Source organism: Onychostoma macrolepis, chromosome 01 (assembly GCF_012432095.1).
Source record: "Onychostoma macrolepis isolate SWU-2019 chromosome 01, ASM1243209v1, whole genome shotgun sequence".
NCBI classification, from domain to species: Eukaryota; Metazoa; Chordata; class Actinopteri; order Cypriniformes; family Cyprinidae; genus Onychostoma; species Onychostoma macrolepis.
In genome coordinates this window covers 14,167,592-14,189,677 of record NC_081155.1, presented here as the reverse complement: position 1 = coordinate 14,189,677, position 22,086 = coordinate 14,167,592, and the positions used below count along the sequence as shown (strand labels likewise).

The 22,086-nt window shown below is 36.7% G+C and overlaps 1 protein-coding gene across 5 annotated transcripts in view; it reads right to left on the bottom strand.

Moving 5' to 3' along the window:
- The window catches only part of npnta (nephronectin a), a 54,891-nt gene that overhangs the window by 26,259 nt on the left and 6,546 nt on the right, over positions 1-22,086 (bottom strand). For 3 of the 5 annotated variants that reach the window (XM_058778446.1, XM_058778454.1, XM_058778473.1), the window contains exons 2-3: positions 16,476-16,576; positions 3,565-3,657 (exon numbers count right to left, since the gene is read on the bottom strand). In XM_058778446.1, coding sequence (XP_058634429.1) covers positions 3,565-3,657; positions 16,476-16,576 — 194 coding nt within the window. Of the gene's footprint in view, positions 1-3,564; positions 3,658-10,191; positions 10,243-16,475; positions 16,577-22,086 lie in introns of all 5 variants that reach the window. The other 2 variants (XM_058778437.1, XM_058778464.1) reach the window with 1 other exon arrangement.

The following is a 22,086-nucleotide window of genomic DNA, read 5'->3' as shown; positions in this document are numbered from 1 at the left end:
CTCATGGCGGATCCTTTTAACACTGAGACCCTGGTTTATGTATGAAATGTACAAGTTTGATAGCGCACAAAAGAAAGAAAGAAGAAGATATATATAATTATTTTATTTCAAGTAATTTATTTTAATTACTAATTTTAATTGCAACAAATTTTATTCTTTGGGATAAACCCCTTGAGATGCATAATCTTGTTTTCAAGGGGGTCCTAATTAATAATTCAAGTAATTTATTTTAATGATTTTATTTATAATTATAATTTTAGTTTCAGTTTTATAAAAACCCTGCATTTTAACATGCAAAATCCAACCTATTTCTATGTTACTTTTTGCATTTTACAGTAAATCACACATAAAAAGTGTTCATGCAATCATGCAATTGTGCTCCTAATAAATCAGGTCTGAGTGTGCACTTACATTTATATTGGTATTTTAGCTATAGATATTATACTGTATGAATCATTAACTAGAACTTGTTCTGGAGAGCTTTCAGTAATCATTGCATTGCTAGGATCAAACGTCCCAAAGTATCAACTATGATTTCACACAGGATTTAAGAAGAAAAAAAGAAAAAAAGAATAATATTAGCAATTGTTACATAATCTTTTGAAATACAAGTGATTGGGCATCTTGTGCGGTATAATTGAATTTTCATGCTGATTGTTTTTCTACAGATAATTGCAATAAACCAAACCACTTAGCGGCTTGAAAAAACACTTCAGTCAGTCACACCGAAAATTAAAGGCTTGATTATTTGCACTGATGATTTTAATATGCTACCCAGGTGTCCGCGCTAACCAGCACCTGTCAAAGTTTTGAACATGCAAAACAAATAAGCCCTCGGCATGACAATCATCTGTCATTAACTCTAAAAACCATCTGATTCTTTTAATCGCTCTTGCCACAGGAGCCCAGCGAAGCTGACAGAAACGCACGAAAAAAGAAAACATTTCCACCCGGTGCAGCAAGGCAATCGACCTGACATGAAACCATGACGCAAGGGAAAATCGAAAAGATTCTATTCCACATTCCAGAGGGGATTGTTTTGCCTTTCCTTCCCGTCTTTTAATTACACCTTCTCCCTTTGCCTTCCAAGGGCACAGACTCCTCTGTTTAAGTCTCCCAGCCTTCTCCTCTCAAATGGAAATGTGCCGTTTTAAATCAGGGGTTATCTCAGACGCCAGCGTTCTTCTGATGAGACAACTTCAGACAGAATTTAGTCCCCTGGCTCCGTTTTATTTTCAGTGCAGGGTTCTTAGGGCAGTAATTGAGATATTATCTGCTTAAGGGAAACCTCACATCCTGAATCACTATACGACTCAATACAAAAGCCCATTAGTGCCAATACATTGTTCTGTCTAGAGCCAAAGGGTGACATCCACATCCAGAGGCTTTTAAATAATGCAAGTGACAAATTGGTGCTTTGCAATAGAGATGCTGATTTGAACCGTTTTATGTTGCAGGTCAATTTGAGTTGTTGAACAATTTGTGACAATTTCTCATTTCAAAATCATGAACATGCATGCAAAGTTTTCACATGCATATGCATACGTGCATGCAAAATTTTGATGTTGGCAGGTCAATTTGACTTGCAATTTCAAGATTAACAGCAGCTGCACAGACCAAAAATAAAAAATAAAAATATATCTAAAAAAAAAATATGTGTTTATATCTACCAGGTCTCATGGTATAAACGTACATGGGGGCACTTTTTAACGAGACGCGAAATACGTACCAATAAGTACATATCACTGCAGTTTCCAAAAGAAATGAACACTAGAGACAGTAAAACTCCGAAGCCTTTTATTCCTTTTCACACAAGTTTCGATTAATGAAGCGTAATTTTCGCACAATTACGTGAAGAATATCATGTTATGACTTCAAAACAATATTAACATGCTGGGAGATTTGAAAACTGATGCTTTTGAACGTTAGCATCACACATATCTAGCTTCATATCTATGGGTTTTCATAGGTTTGTTCAGTAAATCACAGAGTACGGAGACGTAAGGTAGAGTGGGGGAAAAAACCCCCCTTAAGGAATATGTCTTTTTTTCCCGGTGAAATAAAAGTTAAATGTGTCAGAAAAAGTTATCATAGTTTTAGTAACAATGGCATAAATTATAAACCAAGTATGAAAAATGTCCGGAGTTTTCAAGTTATTAGATTTTTAACAAAAATGTAATTTGTAGCAAAGGGGGTGTTTTACCCCACCGTAAAATGCCCCCCAGTCTGACAAAGCAATTTGCTTTAAACACTTATAGCAAAATCAGAGTATAGGTAGTTTTAGCTTAAAATTTAAAATAATATAACCAATAATTATGAATTACAAAATTATAATAGCCTATTTGAAACATTTTGTTAGCTGGTGCTAACTGGCTAGCTAATTAGCTACCTGATGCTAACTTGAGGTAATTTTTAAATATAAAATCCAAATATTTTTATTCAACCAACTAGTTAGAATACATTTAATGGAAAAACAAAGGATTTGATGTTCAGAACAGAATAACTACAGTAATTGCCCATTGCCCCCTGGGTGCGTTTTACCCCACAGACTATGTTTGAGAAAAAAAAATATGTTATTCTGAAAATTATTATTATTATTTTTTTTTTAAATAACATGTACTCACTATCTACAGGCCCTATTGTTTTCATGTCATATATAACTGTGATGTTCTATAAAACAACAAACTTTAAAACACTTTTTTCCTTACTGCTGAAAATTAGATCATTTACTCTCAGGTACATCACCAGTGTAAGCTTCATGGTGAAAACTTCCACATCACTCTTGTCAACGTAGTCCATAGTTACAATAAAAATGTATCTTGACTTTATCTTGTGGTTATTTTGGGAAAAACTGTACCCCACTCTACCTACTTGAGAGGCGAGGAGCTCTGGTTCAAATCCCGTGTAACTACGGTTCGACAAAACAGTTCAAAATGCATATAAGGAAGTTCAAATAGCATGGTTGCATCAACTAATGCGTTTTTAAATCAGTTTTGCATTTGTCAACACTATCGGGTAGGTTTAGGGTTGGGTTTTCCCACACGACAAAGCATTAATTTTTAGCGATGGTCCCCGGATATTTTAAATTCCGAACCACCGCAATATGTACCTGAAGCAACGTAATAAAAACACAGCAATACGTACCTATATCAACGTAATAAAAACGTGCCAGGGTTTACATATTGAACTTGTGTTTTAGCACCATTCAGTGGACATTTCTCTTTGAAGCTGCAGCGAAACGTGCAGTAAGGTACGTAAAAACGGTCTCGCTAAAACGTGCCCCCAGGTATGTTTATGCCATGAGACATGGTTGGTTTATATTTATGCTCTACTGCTTATACTTCACGAAAGCACACACACACACACACACACACACACACACACACACACAAAAGAAAGAACAATTTTATAAAATGTAATAAATTACATTGAAAGAAATATTTACAGTACTGTTTATAATATTCTTTTCTTTTCTTTTTTTTGAAAAAGAAAAGTTAAAAATAGTTGTTAAATGCAGTTTTATATCACATTTTCAAATGTTTATTTTTTTACTTTAGCACTTACCTTGGTTGCATGTTTTTCCTGTATAACCTGGATGGCACTTGCATTTGTTGGGTCCCACGCATTCTCCGTGTTTGCATCCGTGCTGACATACCGCTGTAGGCAAGAAGATCATGAGTATCACTTTACACCAAATGTCAGAGTCTATGCAGTAGACATGGAAACATGTAACAAAACAGCCTTTAGTTTTCGTGCTAAGAAAAAACTGCCGTTCTTGCTGTGGGAAATAAGTGTCCGTACAATTAGACCTCGAGGATATTGTGGCGAGAGATCCACAAAAACATTATTTTGGAACGCTCGGCCCCTACATCAATAATTCATTGTTTGTCTTGGTCATTTTAATGAACCTGGGACATGCCGAGTGTACGGTCCACCTCACTTCTGCTTTATGACTCATTAAATCTCACATTTGGATTGGGAAACAGCCCAGAGCTGTGCAACATCAGAACCTTTGAGATCTAGACTGGAGGAAAACATCCTCAGAGTTGATATGGGGTAAATTTAGGATCTGCCATTTTCAAAATAGAGACAAAAAGAGGCAAATTACAAATGAAAAAAAAAAGCTTAATCCCATCTCATACTACGCTTCCTCATATTTTCATGAGGGCTCTGTTTGCAGCTCTTCTGCTAATTAATGACACAGAAAATGGATCTGTTTTAGTACGGCAGATTAGGATTAGAGAGACGCAAATCAAATTATGTTTAAAGTAGTACACTGTAAAAAATAAACCATCATGGTAACACATGACACTACAATAATGCAATAAATTTAACAACACTGTGTAACATAAAAACCTACATAATTAATAACAAAAACTAACATTATTATTTAAACGAAATACCTTCAAATGCAAAATTATAAGACAACTTAGTTTTTACTTCTAAAATCTGTACATTTAACAGTGTTTAACTGTAAAACTACCTAAAATGTCATGTTAGATCAATTACAGTTATTCACCATGTATAGTGAGGGAACTTGCTGTTAACCAGTTGACAGGTTTTTACCGTATAATTTTTTACAGGCTTTTATTATTAAAATTACAAATATTTTTTGTTCTTTAGTGAATTTTTTAAAGAATGCAGGTTTTTTTAATAGTTATATAAATATGCCACAGTATGGGTCTTCAGTATGAATAATACAGGCATACACAGTGCTTTCAGAAAGTATTCAGACCCCCTTCACTTTTTTCAATAATGTTGCATGCTGATACTACAATTGTTTAAATTATTATTTTTTTCTCATTAATCTACACTCCATACCTAATAATGACAGTGAAAACAGAATTTTAGAAATGTCTGTAAATTGATTAAAGAGAAAAAACTGAAATATCACATTTACATAAGTATTCAGCACAACAACACTTGACATTTAACTCAGGTGCCTTCCATTTCTCTTGATCACTGCGATGTTTCTACACCTTGACTGGAGCCCACCAGTGGTAAATTAAATTGACTGGACATGATTTGGAAAGGCACACACCTCTTTACAAAAGGCCTCACAGCTGACAATGCATATCAGAGCAAAAACCAAACCATGAGGTCAAAGGAACAGCCTGCAGAGCTCAGAGACAGGATTGTATCGAGGCACAGATCTGGGTAAGGCTACAAAAAAATTTCTGCTGCACTGAAGGTTCCCAAGAGCACAGTGGCTTCCATAATTCTCAAATGGAAGAAGTTTGGCACAACCAGGACTCTTCCAAGAGCTGGTCACCCAGCCAAACTGAGCAACTGATGGAGAAAGGCCTTGTCTAGACTGGTGACCAAGAATCCGATGGTCACTCTAGTTGAGCTGCATGATAATATATCGAGGGGTGAGAACCAGAAGGGCGTAAGTGACATTTTTGGTGAAATGGAGATATATATGTCAAATGCAAGCTCTTAATGAGCTCTATCTAGTGGCAAAAGCACTGAAAATGGCTGTCCACCGATGGTCCCATCCAACCTGACCGAGTTTGAGAGGATTTGCAAAGAAGAATGGCAGAAAATCCCCCAATCCAGGTCTGCAAAGTTTGTTGAGTCATATACCCAAAAAGACTCGAGGCTCTAATTGCAGCCAAAGGTGCTTCAGCTAAGCACTGAGTAAAGGGTCTGAATACTTATGTAAATGTGATATTTCAGTTTTTTCTTTTTAATAAATTTACAGACATTTCTAAAATTCTGTTTTCACTTTGTCATTATGAGGTAGATTAATGAGAAGAAAAAAAATACTTTCTGAATGCACTATATATATATATATATACAGTGGGTACGGAAAGTATTCAGACCCCCTTAAATTTTTCACTCTTTGTTATATTGCAGCCATTTGCTAAAATCATTTAATTGTTGACATTTTTGCAGATTTATTAAAAAAAAAAAAAATACTGAAATATCACATGGTCCTAAGTATTCAGACCCTTTGCTCAGTATTTAGTAGAAGCACCCTTTTGATCTAATACAGCCATGAGTCTTTTTGGGAAAGATGCAACAAGTTTTTCATACCTGGATTTGGGGATCCTCTCCAGTTCTGTCAGGTTGGATGGTAAATGTTGGTGGACAGCCATTTTTAGGTCTCTCCAGAGATGCTCAATTGGGTTTAAGTCAGGTTCAAGAGCAGTCACGGAGTTGTTGTGAAGCCACCCTTCGTTATTTTAGCTGTGTGCTTAGGGTCATTGTCTTGTTGGAAGGTAAACCTTCGCCCAGTCTGAGGTCCTGAGCACTCTGGAGAAGGTTTTCGTCCAGGATATCCCTGTACTTGGGCGCATTCATCTTTTCCTCGATTGCAACCAGTCGTCCTGTCCCTGCAGCTGAAAAACACCCCCACAGCATGATGCTGCCACCACCATGCTTCACTGTTGGGACTGTATTGGACAGGTGATGAGCAGTGCCTGGTTTTCTCCACACATACCGCTTAGAATTAAGGCCAAAAAGTTCTATCTTGGTCTCATCAGACCAGAGAATCTTATTCAGGTGTTTTTTAGCAAACTCCATGCGGGCTTTCATGTGTCTTGCACTGAGGAGAGGCTTCCGTCGGGCCACTCTGCCATAAAGCCCCGACTGGTGGAGGGCTGCAGTGATGGTTGACTTTCTACAACTTTCTCCCATCTCCCGACTGCATCTCTGGAGCTCAGCCACAGTGATCTTTGGGTTCTTCTTTACCTCTCTCACCAAGGCTCTTCTCCCCCGATAGCTCAGTTTGGCCGGACGGCCAGCTCTAGGAAGGGTTCTGGTCGTCCCAAACGCCTTCCATTTAAGGATTATGGAGGCCACTGTGCTCTTAGGAACCTTAAGTGCAGCAGAAATTTTTTGTAACCTTGGCCAGATCTGTGCCTTGCCACAATTCTGTCTCTGAGCTCTTCAGGCAGTTCCTTTGACCTCATGATTCTCATTTGCTCTGACATGCACTGTGAGCTGTAAGGTCTTATATAGACAGGTGTGTGGCTTTCCTAATCAAGTCCAATCAGTATAATCAAACACAGCTGGACTCAAATGAAGGTGTAGAACCATCTCAAGGATGATCAGAAGAAATGGACAGCACCTGAGTTAAATATATGAGTGTCACAGCAAAGGGTCTGAATACTTAGGACCATGTGATATTTCAGTTTTTCTTTTTTAATAAATCTGCAAAAATATCAACAATTCTGTGTTTTTCTGTCAGTATGGGGTGCTGTGTGTACATTAATGAGGGGAAAAAAAAAGAACTTAAATGATTTTAGCAAATGGCTGCAATATAACAGAGAGCGAAAAATTTAAGGGGTTCTGAATACTTTCCATACCCACTGTATATATACACATACAATTCAAAGTAGGATTAATTTTGACATTTAATTTTTTTAAAATTATTTTTATATAATATAAAATAATAATTAATATTGTACTTTTATTTTATATTTATTTTATTTTTGTGTACACTACCAGTCAAAGGTTTTTTTATGTTTTTGAAAGAAGACTCTTACTAAGGCTAAATTTATTTGCTCAAAAATACAGTAAAAAACAGCAATACAGTGGAATATTATTACAATTTAAAATAACTATTTTGGTACTATTTTAAACTTTAGTATTGTCTATAATAAGATCCAATAATAATTAAGCACTAATAAAACTGACAACACATTGAGCAGGAAATCAGCATGTTTTCTGAAGGATCATGTGACACTGAAGACTGGAGTAATGATGCTGAAAATTCAGCTTTGATATCACAGGAATAAATAATATTTAAATATATATATATTTAAATATATATACAAATGACTCAAATCGTAATAATATTTAACAATATTACAGTTGTTACTGTATTTTTGATTAAATAAACACAGCCTTGGTGAAAATGAGAGACGTTTTTCAACAACATTAAAAATGTTTTTGACTGGTAGTGTTTGCAAAAAAGGTTTCCTATTTAGCCTAGCTGCTTTCTCACCTGCAGTGCAGTATATATTTTCCACACTTATTTGCAGTCTCATTCTATGGGGACTGAGTGTGCAGTTTGATCTGTACACTGCAACACAAAGCAGCAGCTGCTGTACACCTGTGACATTAGACTGGACCAGACCAGACCAGACCGGGCTTACAGCACAACACTCAGCGCTGGTTCATAGCCGAGTCTGCAGTCGGCTGAGACTAATTTTCATTCAAAGCTTCATTGAGTCTCCAATTATGGAGGCCTATCAGAGCTGTTAATTTTCCTCACTGGTGCTATTCTCACAATGAGAGAGGAGCTAAGAATACACCACAAACTGATGCGAGTACAAACATGTGACAATATGACTAAGGCTTAAACATTTGAGGTCTTTTCAACTCAAAACCCACTGGACCCCAGATGGTGAATGCAAGACTAGATCCTGCTGGTGTGTACAGTAGATTAAAGACACACACATATCTACTTTCATCCTGTTCAAACTGCATGAAGGCAGAAAGGCATTAGCCCACTCTGGCAAAAAATAGCACGATAAGAATCAACCCATCTCATTCTACCTTATTAGACCGAGTAAACTAATCAAAAGTACATGTTCACCTCGGTTTTAACCTGCGTTATTCAATATGGAGGTTGAGCAGTAAGATCAAACCCTGAGGTTAAAACACAAAAGGACAAACACGGTCCCTAATTTGGTGGTAAAGCCTAAGCTGGCAGGAGACAAACAAGGAAAGCGGCAAAGTTCTCTGACATTGAGAGTTTATCCGGGCGGCTGCCTTATCTCGCCGGCCAGACAGTTATCAAATGTGATGAAATCGTGGATTAATCCAGGTGGGACGCCGTATGATCACAGGCATTGGTTATATTTTTAAGTGCTGACGAATGAAGAGCTTAAGGAAGGGGCTTTAAAGGGAAACCTATCTGCTGTGGTCCGGTTCAGTGAATGCCGGCACTTGGGAAGCAAACCACAGGCGAAATGGGCCAAGGGAAGTACCCGTTATTGACAAACCACATCAAACGGTCCTGCTGGCTTCAAAACGCTCGGCACAAGTGCTCCTTCATCCCTGGAGACTTTCATTCTCGGCATAGCATACCTATCAGTTCATGCGCTCTGATGACACTTGAGCGGATGGCAGCTTCAAAGACATACGCCAGAAAGTGTAATTGGTGAATTTTATGAAAATAAGATTCAGAATAAGTTGCACTAAGAATTTGAAAGGCTAATAATGATTTTTCTGAGTAGGAAAAATCAATAAACCTTGCAAAGCACTAGCCTGGTGGTTTGTGCCAGACCTGTAATGTCACCCTCAGATATTTGAGTGATTTTAAATACTTAATAGATTAATAGATACATATAGATAATTCTATAAATGAATAATGAATGAATAAATAAATGAATAAATGACTATATATGTGTGTGTTTGTGTGTGTATGTGTGTAATTTATTAATTAAATTGTATTTATGTTTATCGGAAAAAAAAATACTACAATTACCATCCTAAAATATGTAAATAAATAAATAAATCATAAATAGACATAAAATAAATAAGAAAAGAATGTATAGACATGAATAAATTAATTATATACAAATGTGTTTTAATATTTTAATATTAATGATTTTTTAATTTAATTTTCTGTAAACAAAATGTGTGTGTGTGTGTGTGTGTGTATAAACATAGACATATATGCTATTCATATATTATTAATCTATTTTTCATATATTTAACTTTCATGTTAAAAAAATTCTATCACAAAATTTATTTTACATTACAAATTTTTTTTTTCCGTTTTCTTGTTTTTACGTTGGTCATGTGTTATCCATTCTAAGTTACTCACAAAAAATAGATGGATGACATTTAGCTGCTCTATGGGTGATGCAAGTTTAAATTTGGCTTGCAAAAATTCCTGATTCCATTCTCCATTTCCTGTCCTCTCTCTCTCCTGCTCTAAATAAAAGTATTAAAACGACCGAAAACACTCTTGATGTGAGATCCTTTGAGGTTTACGTTGGGGAGCAAACAAATAAGTGAATATAAACAGTGATATCCAAATATCCTAGAGGGTCCAGATATTCAAATGGTAGCAGGAGCAGGTGTGAAGTGTTCACAGGATATCAGGATATTCTCAAAGGAGGAGCGCGTGCGGGGGACTATAAATAAAGGGGAACTCAGGATTCAGCGGATGCATGCTCTGAATGACGCTCAGGCAAGATGATTGCAAAGGAAATATGATGTGGTGCTAACCTTGGGGTTGGCACCTTATCCCGATTACTCTGCGGGTTAAGACGTAGAGAGCTGCAAAACAAACGGCCAGACAAAAAAAGAAAAAAAAGAAGCTTGGTCTAAATGTGAGATGAAAACATTACATGGGAGCCATGCTGATGATGGACAAGCGTTACAAATGCAACACATACAATCACACATACACAAAGCCTCATGTCACTCACATTTCACATGTTCTCATACTGTATTAATGGAATATATATACACATACATACATGCATACAAGTGGCACTAAATACACGTTTTCCATTTTAAATGAACACTGTTCTTTTAAACTTCGCATTCACCAAAGAATCCTCAAAAAACAAACAAACAAATAAATAAATAAAAGGAAAATATTAAGCAGCACAGCTGTATAATAATAAGAAACGTTTCTTGAACAGAAATTCTGCATATTAGAATGATTTCAAAAGGATCGTGTGACACTGAAGACTACGGAGCCCCTTAAGGGACATGGTGGTGGGAACAATCTGGGGTGAGTGGAAAAAATTCGGGGGTGGAAGTAATTATTATTATTTTTTAATTCAAAAAATTTTGCGTTCTCTCGCAAATATATATGCGTTCCCTCGCAAAACTTTTGCATTCTCTTGCAAAGATATTTGCGTTCCCTGATTTGAGTTCGGACAAACTCTTCCTGTTTACTTTACAGCTTGCAGTGGTTACAGCTCGTATGTTCACAATTCACATAGTGTTTTATTTTGAACTTGGACTCAGTAAAGAAATACAGTTCAAGGCACGGTTTTGGGACATTCTAAAACGCTTATTGTGGCTTAATGTTTTAAAACAGTGACATTGGAGGACCAAATTCGATAATAATAAATACTAATAAAAATGATTAGGCTAATATTAATAACCTTATTAATAATATTACTAGAGTATGAACGCAACGCCCTGCACGTTAAGTTTTTTCTCCCCCATAGAAAACACTTAAGGTAGGCTAATGAAAGGTTCTTACATATGTTCACAATGGAGCGGTTCTTGAAGTTTTATTTTGAACTTGGACTCAAGTATAAAGAAATACAGTCAGTGGTTATAGTTCAAGGCACGGTTTTGGGACATTCTAAAACACTTAATGTGGCTTCCCTGCTAATACACGACTTAACAGTCACGACACGTAATTTTGTTAGCTGGGTTAATGTTTTAAAACAGTGACATTGAAGGACCAAATTCGATAATAATAAATACTAATAAAATTATTAGGCTAATATTAATAATCTTAATAATAATATAACTATTAATAAAGCAGAATAGCCCAGAATATGAATGCAACGCCCTGCACGTTAAGCTTTTTCTCCCCCATAGAAAATGCTTCAGGTAGGCTATATGAACGAATACGGTGATTTAAAAATACCAAATCTGTTTACAGTTTATATTATGCACAGAAAAGCAGATGAGTCGAACGCAATATCTTGCAGTGGTTCATAAAACGCTTAACGTGATTAAAAAACTCAAGTTTTATATTTTATTAAATATTTACACTAAAAGCAACGTGCTAAGAGTTTTTTTTATAATGTTTGGTCTGCGGGGGAGAAAACACTGTGCGTTCCTTTCTGGGCTGTGCGTAATATAAACTGTAAACAGATTTGATATTTTTAAATCACCGTCTTCATTCATTAGCCTACCTTAAGCGTTTTCTATGGGAGAGAAAAACCTTAACGTGTAGGGCGTTGCGTTCATATTCTGGGCTATTCTGCTTTTTAATAGTAATATTACTAATAATTAGCCTAATAATTTTATCAGCATTTATTATTATCGAATTTGGTCCTCCAATGTCATTGTTTTAAAACATTAAGCCACATTAAGCGTTTTAGAATGTCCCAAAACCATGCCTTGAACTAAGCACTGACTGTATTTCTTTATTGAGTCCAAGTTCAAAATAAAACTCTATGAAACGCTCCATTGTGAAGATACGAGCTGTAACCACTGCAAGCTGTAAAGTAAACAGGAAGAGTTTGTCTGAACTCAACTGGTTTTGCGAGAGAACACAAATATCTTTGTGAGAGAACGCAAAAGTTTTTTTTTTTTTTTTTACTTCCACCCCAAATTTTTTCCACTCACCACCATGTCCCTTAAGGGGCTCCGTAATGATGCTAAAATTCAGCTTTGCATCAAAGAATAAATTACATTTTAAATATGTGACCCTGGACCACAAAACCAATCATAAGGGTCAATTTTATGACAACTTTTGAAATTGAGATTTATACATCATCTGTAAGTTGAATAAAGCTTTCCATTGATGTATGTATTGTTAGGACAATATAGGACAATATTTGGCTGAGATACAACTATTTGAAAATCTGGAATCTGAGGGTGCACCTTTAAAATTTTCCAAATGAAGATCTTAGCAATGCATATTACTAATCAAAAAATAAGTTTTGATATATTTACGCTAGGAAATTTATAAGATATCTTCATGGAACATGATTTTTATCCTAATGATTTTTGGCATAAAAGAAAAATCGATAATTTTGACAATGTATTGTTGGCTTTTCTACAAATATACCCGTGCGACTTAAGACTGGTTTTGTGGTCCAGGGTCACATATATTAAAATAGAAAACAGTTATTTTAAATTGTAATAATATTTTCACAATATTACAGTTTTTACTGTATTTTTAATGCTTATAAGCATTAGAGATTTGTTTCAAAAACATTAAAAAAGAACCACCCCAAACATCTTAATTTCTTAATATTCAGACACATATAAAGTACATATTTCATATAATTCATTAAATGTGTTGCAAAGTGCAAAACACTATATCAAAGCACTGTCCAACAATGCTCAAACTGTTTCCAAAATTAAAAAAAAAAAAGGTCTTCAAAGCTGGATTCATTGGTCCACAAAACAGAGTTGCACTCCTCTAGTTCCTATGTTCTCTTGCCCAGGCAGGACTGCCTCTGTAACAAAGGTTTCTTTGCAGCTCCTCACTCCCCTGCGAACCACTGATGCTCAAACATTTGAGTAATACTTTGCTGAGCTGGTATTTTAGAAGCAGCTTAGGAACAGTATAGCTGGTGTTGCAGATGTTCAATTCTTAAATCCTGTTCTCTGATACCATCACCCACCTTGTCCTGCCTGACCTCACCGATCCTCATGAGGGCCAATTACTTCTAATTAACTGATGATGCTTTTGGCAACAGCAGTGACGGCCACTCCCACAGCTTACATTACTCTTGAAAAGATACCATCTACCATGTTACTGACTGATTACCATATTCTGGTATTAATTAGGGCTCAAATTCAGATTCACCAAACTCTGATTATTAAAGGGTTAGTTATCTAGGTGGAAGAAATAAATTACCAATTTATTTCATGCATTATGTGGAAAATACCAGATTTAATTTTTAAATTGCAATTTAAAATATCTGTTTAATACATTTTAAAATTTAAGTGATTTCTGTGATGCAAAGCAGAATTTTCAACATCATTACTCCTTTCTTTAGTGTCACATGATCCTTCAGAAACCATGCTGATATGCTGCTCAAGAAACATTTCTTTTTATTATCAGTGCTCAAAACAGTTGTGCTGCTTAATATTTTTGTGAAAACTGTGATACATATTATTCAGGATTCTTTGATGGATTAAAAAAATATATATATGAAAAAGAAATCTTTACTTAATTGTCTTTACCGTTACTTTTGATCAACTGAAGAAAAAAAACATACTAACCCCAAATTTTTAAACCGATAATATACATATTTTAATGTAGACTGCCTGTCCTTGAGGACTTTTTTTTTTTTAAACCTGAGGCATGAGTCGAAATGATCTTCTCTGGTAATCCACATTATGCCACGAAAGCCGTTGATAGAGCTTAACTTGTATTGAACCCGCAACGCTCCTTTAAAATCCAGCTTTTAGAGAGAGAATGAGAGAGAGATTACAGTCCAAGATGTCCTGACGCCTTTTTCCTTGAGATATTTCACCACACAGGATTTCACCCTCGCTCTGAGCCGTCTCGCTTCCTCGCGAAGGAACTTCATCAAAATTCATCCTCAGTTTGAGATCTTGTTAACTCTAGATGATTAGGGTGTTATGAGTGGGGAATCTAATTTCGGCTGTGCGAGGTTTAATCTTAATCACCAATTCAGCCCACGAAACCCAGGGCTGCCCCCTAAACCAGCTGTTTGGAGAAAGTCAAATATTGCAGCTTCATGTTCCTGTTATTGCGGTGTGAATGGAGCCAGATATGACTGGGGCGCCTAGCAAAACCTTTGACTGGATGAATATTTGAAAAGCATTTTGGAGCCGAGCACTTCACTTTCCCAGAGGAGTCTGTGTTCAGGGATGCATTCATTACGGCCTTCATTCTCAATGTGTATCTTCACCCCGAATGATCACCGACCGGCCAAAACAAACCGCAGCAATTTCATCAAAGATGTGAGATGCAGCGATCCCGTAATCAGTCATGATGGAGCCCTCGACGTCCCCCCGCGTACTTTCTATTCTCTGCCAAAATTGCGAGTTCAACCGCTGGCAGCCTTGCCGTCCGTGATTGAGGATAGAATCGGTCGGTTCGCCGCCCATTGTGCATATTTATTTACTTCCAATTACCATTCACAGCCGTCTGTGTCAGGCATACTCATATAATACAGTCTTTGTTGGGTGAAGAATACGTAATTTACGAAGACGTACCTCGGCCATATGAAGTGTGAGAGACATTTGCACACATCCGCACACAGTCACACAAAGAAAACATTGCTTCATGTTACAAAATATGGTCAAAACGATGGCAATCTACAAGCATAGAAGCATTAGCGTTAGCTTTTGGAGCCCCTCAGCATGTGGCCCCCAGACAAACTGTAATTCTGCGGCAAAGGCAACAGCTGGGCTATCAAGTGCACAAGCCATGCAGAGAATCTTGCATTTGTCAGGCTGCCCGATACATTGTCCCACTAATATCATCATGCATCACAGAATAGCCCATGAATCATCACTAGGCTGCTTCCATTTGGTGATACGGTCAAACATTCGCTCAGAAGCATGCTGTATCATTTTTAGATTTGTAGCGAACATATGCAAGCTGATAAATGAAGCATAAGACGCTATTAATATGAGCAGGGCAAGCACATCCTCTGATTCCATGATAACGCAATAAAATGAGCTAATCCGTACTTGAAAATCATTATGTGATTAATGCGGTGTAAGATTTGAGAGGCCTCATCACTTCTAGTGTGAGATGAATGCACTTTTCTTTAGGGATCTCACATTACAGATCTGGCACAAACCACACTAGCTCCAACTAAGGGCATTATGGGTAATTTAACTTAAATAAAAATGACAACAGCAACAATAATAATAATAATAATGCTGTTGTTATTTGTATTTACATTTTGGTTAATAATAATAACAATGTGATCCTTTTTTTATCATTTTTAATACTTGCTTAAGGGTATTGTGGGTAATACAATCACAGACAACATTTAACATATGATAAGAATAAGAATAAGAATAAGAATAACCATAAGCATACGAATAAGAATGCTGTTGTCATTTTTATTTATGTTATTGTTAATAATAATAATAATAATGTGATCATTTTTATCATTTTTAATACTTGCTAATCTTATTTACTTTTCTTTTCATTATTTTACTTCCTAAGCTTTCCTAGTATTGCACAAAAATCTTTAATTAAAAAAAAAAAAAAAGTCTTTAAAAATAGTTTTTAAATGTGTTTTTTTTTTTTTTTCAATACATGAGTGGACTTCTGTCTTTTTTAGACCTCAAACTAATCCTGCAGGAATGTGGTGCTGTTGCAGCAACTGCGCATTGTACCTTTTAATTATTCCAAATGACTGAACCACATAATATTGGGTGTCATGCAGAATATCTCAAAGACAAAGCGGACAACTGGCAGGTATTTTCTTACGGCTAACCCAGTTAGTTAGCATGAAATTCAGAAGCATTATGTCCCGGGATGTAGTCTTGCTTATTTTCAGCCATGTGACCTGACCTTGCAGCTACCACTTCAGTGAGGGCATTACAAGTCACCAATTCATTATACAGTATGTGTTGGAATCAAATGGATCCTGCAAATCAGTATGTAAAATATTATGCCAAACTTAGGACAGAATATTGTCCGTAGAGGTTTTGTTCAATTTTGGTATATCAATTTCACATATGGCAACTGGTGACTTGCTGTGCTGTTGTTAAGTGGCTAAAAGAAGGTTACAGCATCATGGAAGTCTAGAAGCACCCTTAGCTGGCCCCCCATAGCACTGTTCACCCCTAAAGCAGCAGTTACTCACGCTGGCACTGGCCCCAGGAGACACGTGTCCAACCCCAGCAGCAGTCGATGCGGGCGCCGTACCGACACAGCCCATTGGACGAGGCCATCTGTCTGGGCCACCTGTCAGGACACAGTTTGATCAGACCTTGACCAATCACTGCACAGAAATCAGTTACATGGGCATAACATCGCTTTAACATCTATCTGTCTGTCTGTCTGTCTGTCTGTCTATCTATCCATCCATCCATCCATCCATCCATCCATCCATCCATCCATCCATCCATCCATCCATCCATCCATCCATCCATCCATCCATCCATCCATCCAAATACTTGAAAAGTTACCACAAGACGTTTTTAGATTTTTAAGAGATGATGCAATATATTGTCAATTTGAGTCAATATGAGTCAATTTATTGACCTTTCAAGACAATAGACAAATAAATCAAATGTATTTTTTATTTTAAATTAATGCTCATATCATATACTTGTGGGACAAAGAAGAATCATGGAAACTTCAGTAGAGTGTGAAATAAAATCAAATTAATATTCACAATTTCAAAAAATTGATAATGTTTTAAATACATTATATAACTAGCTTTGAAATATAACTAGCTCAGTTCATTTTCTTTCTTATTTTGTCTTCTCTGTTTAAATACAGCCAGGCGTATTAAGTAGAAGTTTAATTTTAGGTTGTGTGCTGTGCTTTCCCTGTATCTATTACCCATGATCCATTTACGTTACGTCATTTGACCTGTGTTCATTCCCTTTTGCTTATTTTCACAGACCTTAAAAGGTTTTACTTCTTCAGAAAAACATTTGGAGCACTGCTGGTGGAAAAAAAAGAAATCAGTAATCCCAGTGTGCGCTGCCAAGAAACTCTCAGATTCAAAAGCACTTCAGCTGTACCTTTATTTTTCATTTTATGGAAAATCGGTTTTAAACAGCCCTTCGCTGTTGTTTCCAAGAACGATGTTTTCCAAAAAACTGTCTTGTTCACTCACATTGGGTCATGTAACATATCTCCTTCTAAGAACATCATTCTTATTTTCCATAACTTCCCTCTAGCTATAGGCAGCAGGAGCACAGACAGACTTCATCTTATCAGTGCTCTGTGTGTGTATCCAGCATCATCATACTAGAACATCTGCCTCTGGTGTGGTACAGCACAATGATAACTCACAGTGTCTTATCTGCAGCACCTGTGTCACTGAGTACAACGGAAGCTTTGTGAATAAAGATAAAACCTCACTGCCTGACTGATGCAATGGATAAGACAACAGGAACAATAGAAGTTACCTCATGACTTGCAAATGTGCTAGAATGTGCCAAATTCACAGGCTTAGATGATAGATAGATAGATGATGGACGGACGGACGGACAGACAGACAGACAGACAGAGGGATGGATGGACGGACAGAGAGATAGATAGATAGATGAATGGATGGATGGATGGACGGACGGACAGGCAGAGAGATGGACAGATGATAGGTCAATGGAAGGACAGACAGACAGATAGATGATAGATTGACGGATGGATGAACAGATATAAGATAGATTGATGGACAGACAGACAAACATATAGACAGATGACAGATCGATGGATGGTGGACTGATAGATAAGATGATAGATCAATGAACGGCTGGACAGATAGATGATAAACTGATGAATGGACGAACAGACGTACAGATAGATAGATGACAGTTTGACGGAAGGTTAGATGGACAGACAGAGAGATGATAGATCAATGGACAGATTAACAGATAGATGATAGATCGATAGACGGACAGATAGACAGTGTTGGGCAGTAACTAGTTACTAGTAATTTAGTTACTGTAATAATATTACTTTTTGCAGTAACTAGTAGTGTAACTAATTATTAATAAGATTTCAGTAATAATATTACAGTTACTTTCCATAAAACAGCTTAGTTACATTGTTACTTTTGATGCCTCAACCCCGCTGATTTCAAATCTAACAATCAGATATTATTTTCATAATTTTCATGATTCGCACATGCATGTGATGTCCCCGGTGCAGCAGGCAAGCTTGGAATATGGAAAAGCTTACATTCAGCAGATAGAAATATTGCATTATATCGATTTTGTCAGGAAAAAAGATGTGTTGTGTAAGTTGTGGCTTTACTTTATTCTGGCGTTGCATCCCTCTGATCAGCATGTGGTACATTGTATTAATAGAATTAAAAATATTTTTATACAATTTAACAGTTTTTTACAAACTCATGTGATTTGATAAAATGCATAACGAAATTTAATAGCATATGGGTAACGGAAAAATTACTTCAAGCAACACATGACAATTAATGAGATGAATACAACACTTCTACTTGAATGCCACTATCAGTCACTATTGAGTGTTTTTAATAACTTCTGACTGCGATCCAATGTGGATTTTGGTCAAATGATGAGGCAGAAATATGTCTTAGTAACATTCTAGAAGAATTTTATCTGGAAGATACACAGTTACAACTTCTGTGGGGCGTGAAGAAAAAGTAATGTAACTAGTAGTGTAACTAATTACTGTTGCCAGAAAGTAATAAGTAAAGTAACAATATTACTTTTGAAAGGAGTAACTAGTTATGAGTAATATATTACATTCTTTGAGTAACTAGCCCAACACTGCAGATAGATATACAGATAATAGAACGAGGGATGGACAGAGAAATAGGTAGATAATTGATTAGATAGATCAATGGACAGATAGATAGATAGATGATAGATCGATGAATGGACGGAGAGATAGATAATAGATTGATGGATGGATGGATGGATGGATGGATGGATGGATGGATGGATGGATGGAGAGACAGATGATAGATCGATGGACAGAGAGACAGAAACAGTAGATAGGTAGACAGATGGAAGGACAGATAGATAGATAGATAGATAGATAGATAGATAGATAGATAGATAGATAGATAGATAGATAGATAGATAGATAGATAGATAGATAGATAGATAGATAGATAGATAGATAGATACAGGTGCATCTCAATAAATTAGAATGTCGTGGAAAAGTTCATTTATTTCAGTAATTCAACTCAAATTGTGAAACTCGTGTATTAAATAAATTCAATGCACACAGACTGAAGTAGTCTTTGGTTCTTTTAATTGTGATGATTTAGGCTCACATTTAACAAAAACCCACCAATTCACTATCTCAACAAATTAGAATACTTCATAAGACCAATAAAATAAACATTTTTAGTGAATTGTTGGCCTTCTGGAAAGTATGTTCATTTACTGTATATGTACTTAATACTTGGTAGGGGCTCCTTTTGCTATAAATTACTACCTCAATTCAGCGTGGCATGGAGGTGATCAGTTTGTGGCACTGCTTATGGTGGTATAGAAGCCCAGATTTCTTTGACAGTGGCCTTCAGGTCATCTGCATTGTTGGGTCTGGTGTCTCTCATCTTCCTCTTGACAATACCCCATAGATTCTCTATGGGGTTCAGGTCAGGCGAGTTTGCTGGCCAATCAAGCACAGTAACACTATGGTCATTGAACCAGCTTTTGGTACCTTTGGCAGTGTGGGCAGGTGCCAAGTCCTGCTGGAAAATCAAATCAGCATCTCCATAAAGCTTGTCAACAGAAGGAAGCATGAAGTGCTCTAAAATTTCCTGGTAGATGGCTGTGTTGACTGTGGACATCAGAAAACACAGTGGACCAACACCAGCAGATGACATGGCAGCCCAAATCATCACAGACTGTGGAAACTTCACACTGGACTTCAAGCAACATGGATTCTGTGCCTCTCCACTCTTCCTCCAGACTCCAGACCTTGATTTCCAAATGAAATGCAAAATTTACTTTCATCTGAAAAGAGGACTTTGGACCACTGAGCAACAGTCCAGTTCTTTTTCTCCACAGCCCAGTTAAGATGCTTCTGACGTTGTCTCTGGTTCAGAAGTGGCTTGGTAGCCCTTTTCCTGGAGACGTCTGAGCGTGGTGACTCTTGATGCACTGACTCCAGCTTCAGTTCTCTCCTTGTGAAGCTTTCACAAGTGTTTGAATTGGCTTTGCTTGACTGTATTCTCAAGCTTGCGGTCATCCCTGTTGCTTGTGCACCATTTCCTACCCAAATTCTTCCTTCCAGTCAACTTTGCATTTAGTATGCTTTGATACAGCACTCTGTATGTGTCACAGCCACACCTTTCAGTAATGACCCTCTGTGACTTACCCTCTTTGTGGAGGGCGTCAATGTTCGTCTTCTGGATCATTGCCAAGTCAGCAGTCTTCTCCATTATTGTGGTTTCAAAGAACAAGAGATACCCAGAATTTATACTCTAGGGATGGTCATTAATTGAAACTCAAATGTAAATATTCTAATATTTTGAGATACTGATTTTTGACTTTCATGAGCTGTAAGCTCTAATCATCAAAATTAAAACAAAAAAACTTTTGAAATGTTTTACTTTACATGTAATTAATCTAAAATATATGAAAGTTTCACTTTTTGAAATAACTTACAAGAAAAAATGAACTTTTTCACAACATTCTAATTTATTGAAATGCACCTGTAGATAGATAGATATAGATATTTTTAAAATCATCACAAGACATATCACCCAGTTCTATAAGTTGCATGTGTTACACAAGTGAGACAGGAACTGAATTGGGAACTTTGCCCACATGCTGCATCGTCTTTGGTTACTCTGGATGGTAAGGCAGTGAAAATGTTAATGCGGGCTGTCCTGCTGCCAGTCACTCCAGTAAGAAACTGTGATGGTGGCACTAAATGAGAGTGACAGGTTGAAGGGAAAATGTTTGCGTGTGCAGCTCAGAGAGGGAGAGGAGACTTCAGAACGCCTCTAAAGACACAGCGCGCATGTTAAGAGGATTGAGTCCGGGCTCCCGCCTGTCACTCCACTATATCTCACCTGAAACATACATTTAATCACACACACACACACACACACACACACACACACTGGCTAGACTCACTATGTACCAACACATAATCACCTCTGAGTGTATTAAAAACATCACTTCTTACTGACTGCAAACATGTGCAACTTCAAGACAGTGGGTGCACAATATGTCAAATATTGCAATAGTTCCCAGGGGTGCACATGCTTTTTAATTATCTTTTGTATACACATTCAATTCCTTTTTAAAAGTAAGAAAACCAAATAATATATATAGGTAGATGTCAATCTGTGTGAATGGCACACACAGCAGGACATATGCACATAAAGACCCCATACATGCATCTTTAGTCATTTCACTCTCATTTCTCCACAACAATACAAAGCCCTTCTTTTTCCATGAAAACATCAAACTAAACACAGTTAGAAAACCCACAGAGGATGTAGTTCTCAAACTGCTTCAGTTTGAGTAGAAGCTAACTGGTGTCTGTTTTCACCCACAGCATTGCATGTTTTTAAACATGGTGCTTTGGAATAATGGCCATTTGAATTATAATTAGAATGCTAAAGGATATTCGGTGTAACTATGAATTGCAAACACATTTATGAGGATTATTATTTCATGCATATTTATGAGGACTGGTTTGGTGTTGATGAAAGGGGATTTGATCCTGACTGACAAGGCTATTTAAGGGTACACAAGAGTGAGAAAAGGTAAAGGTAGGAAACCACTATAAAA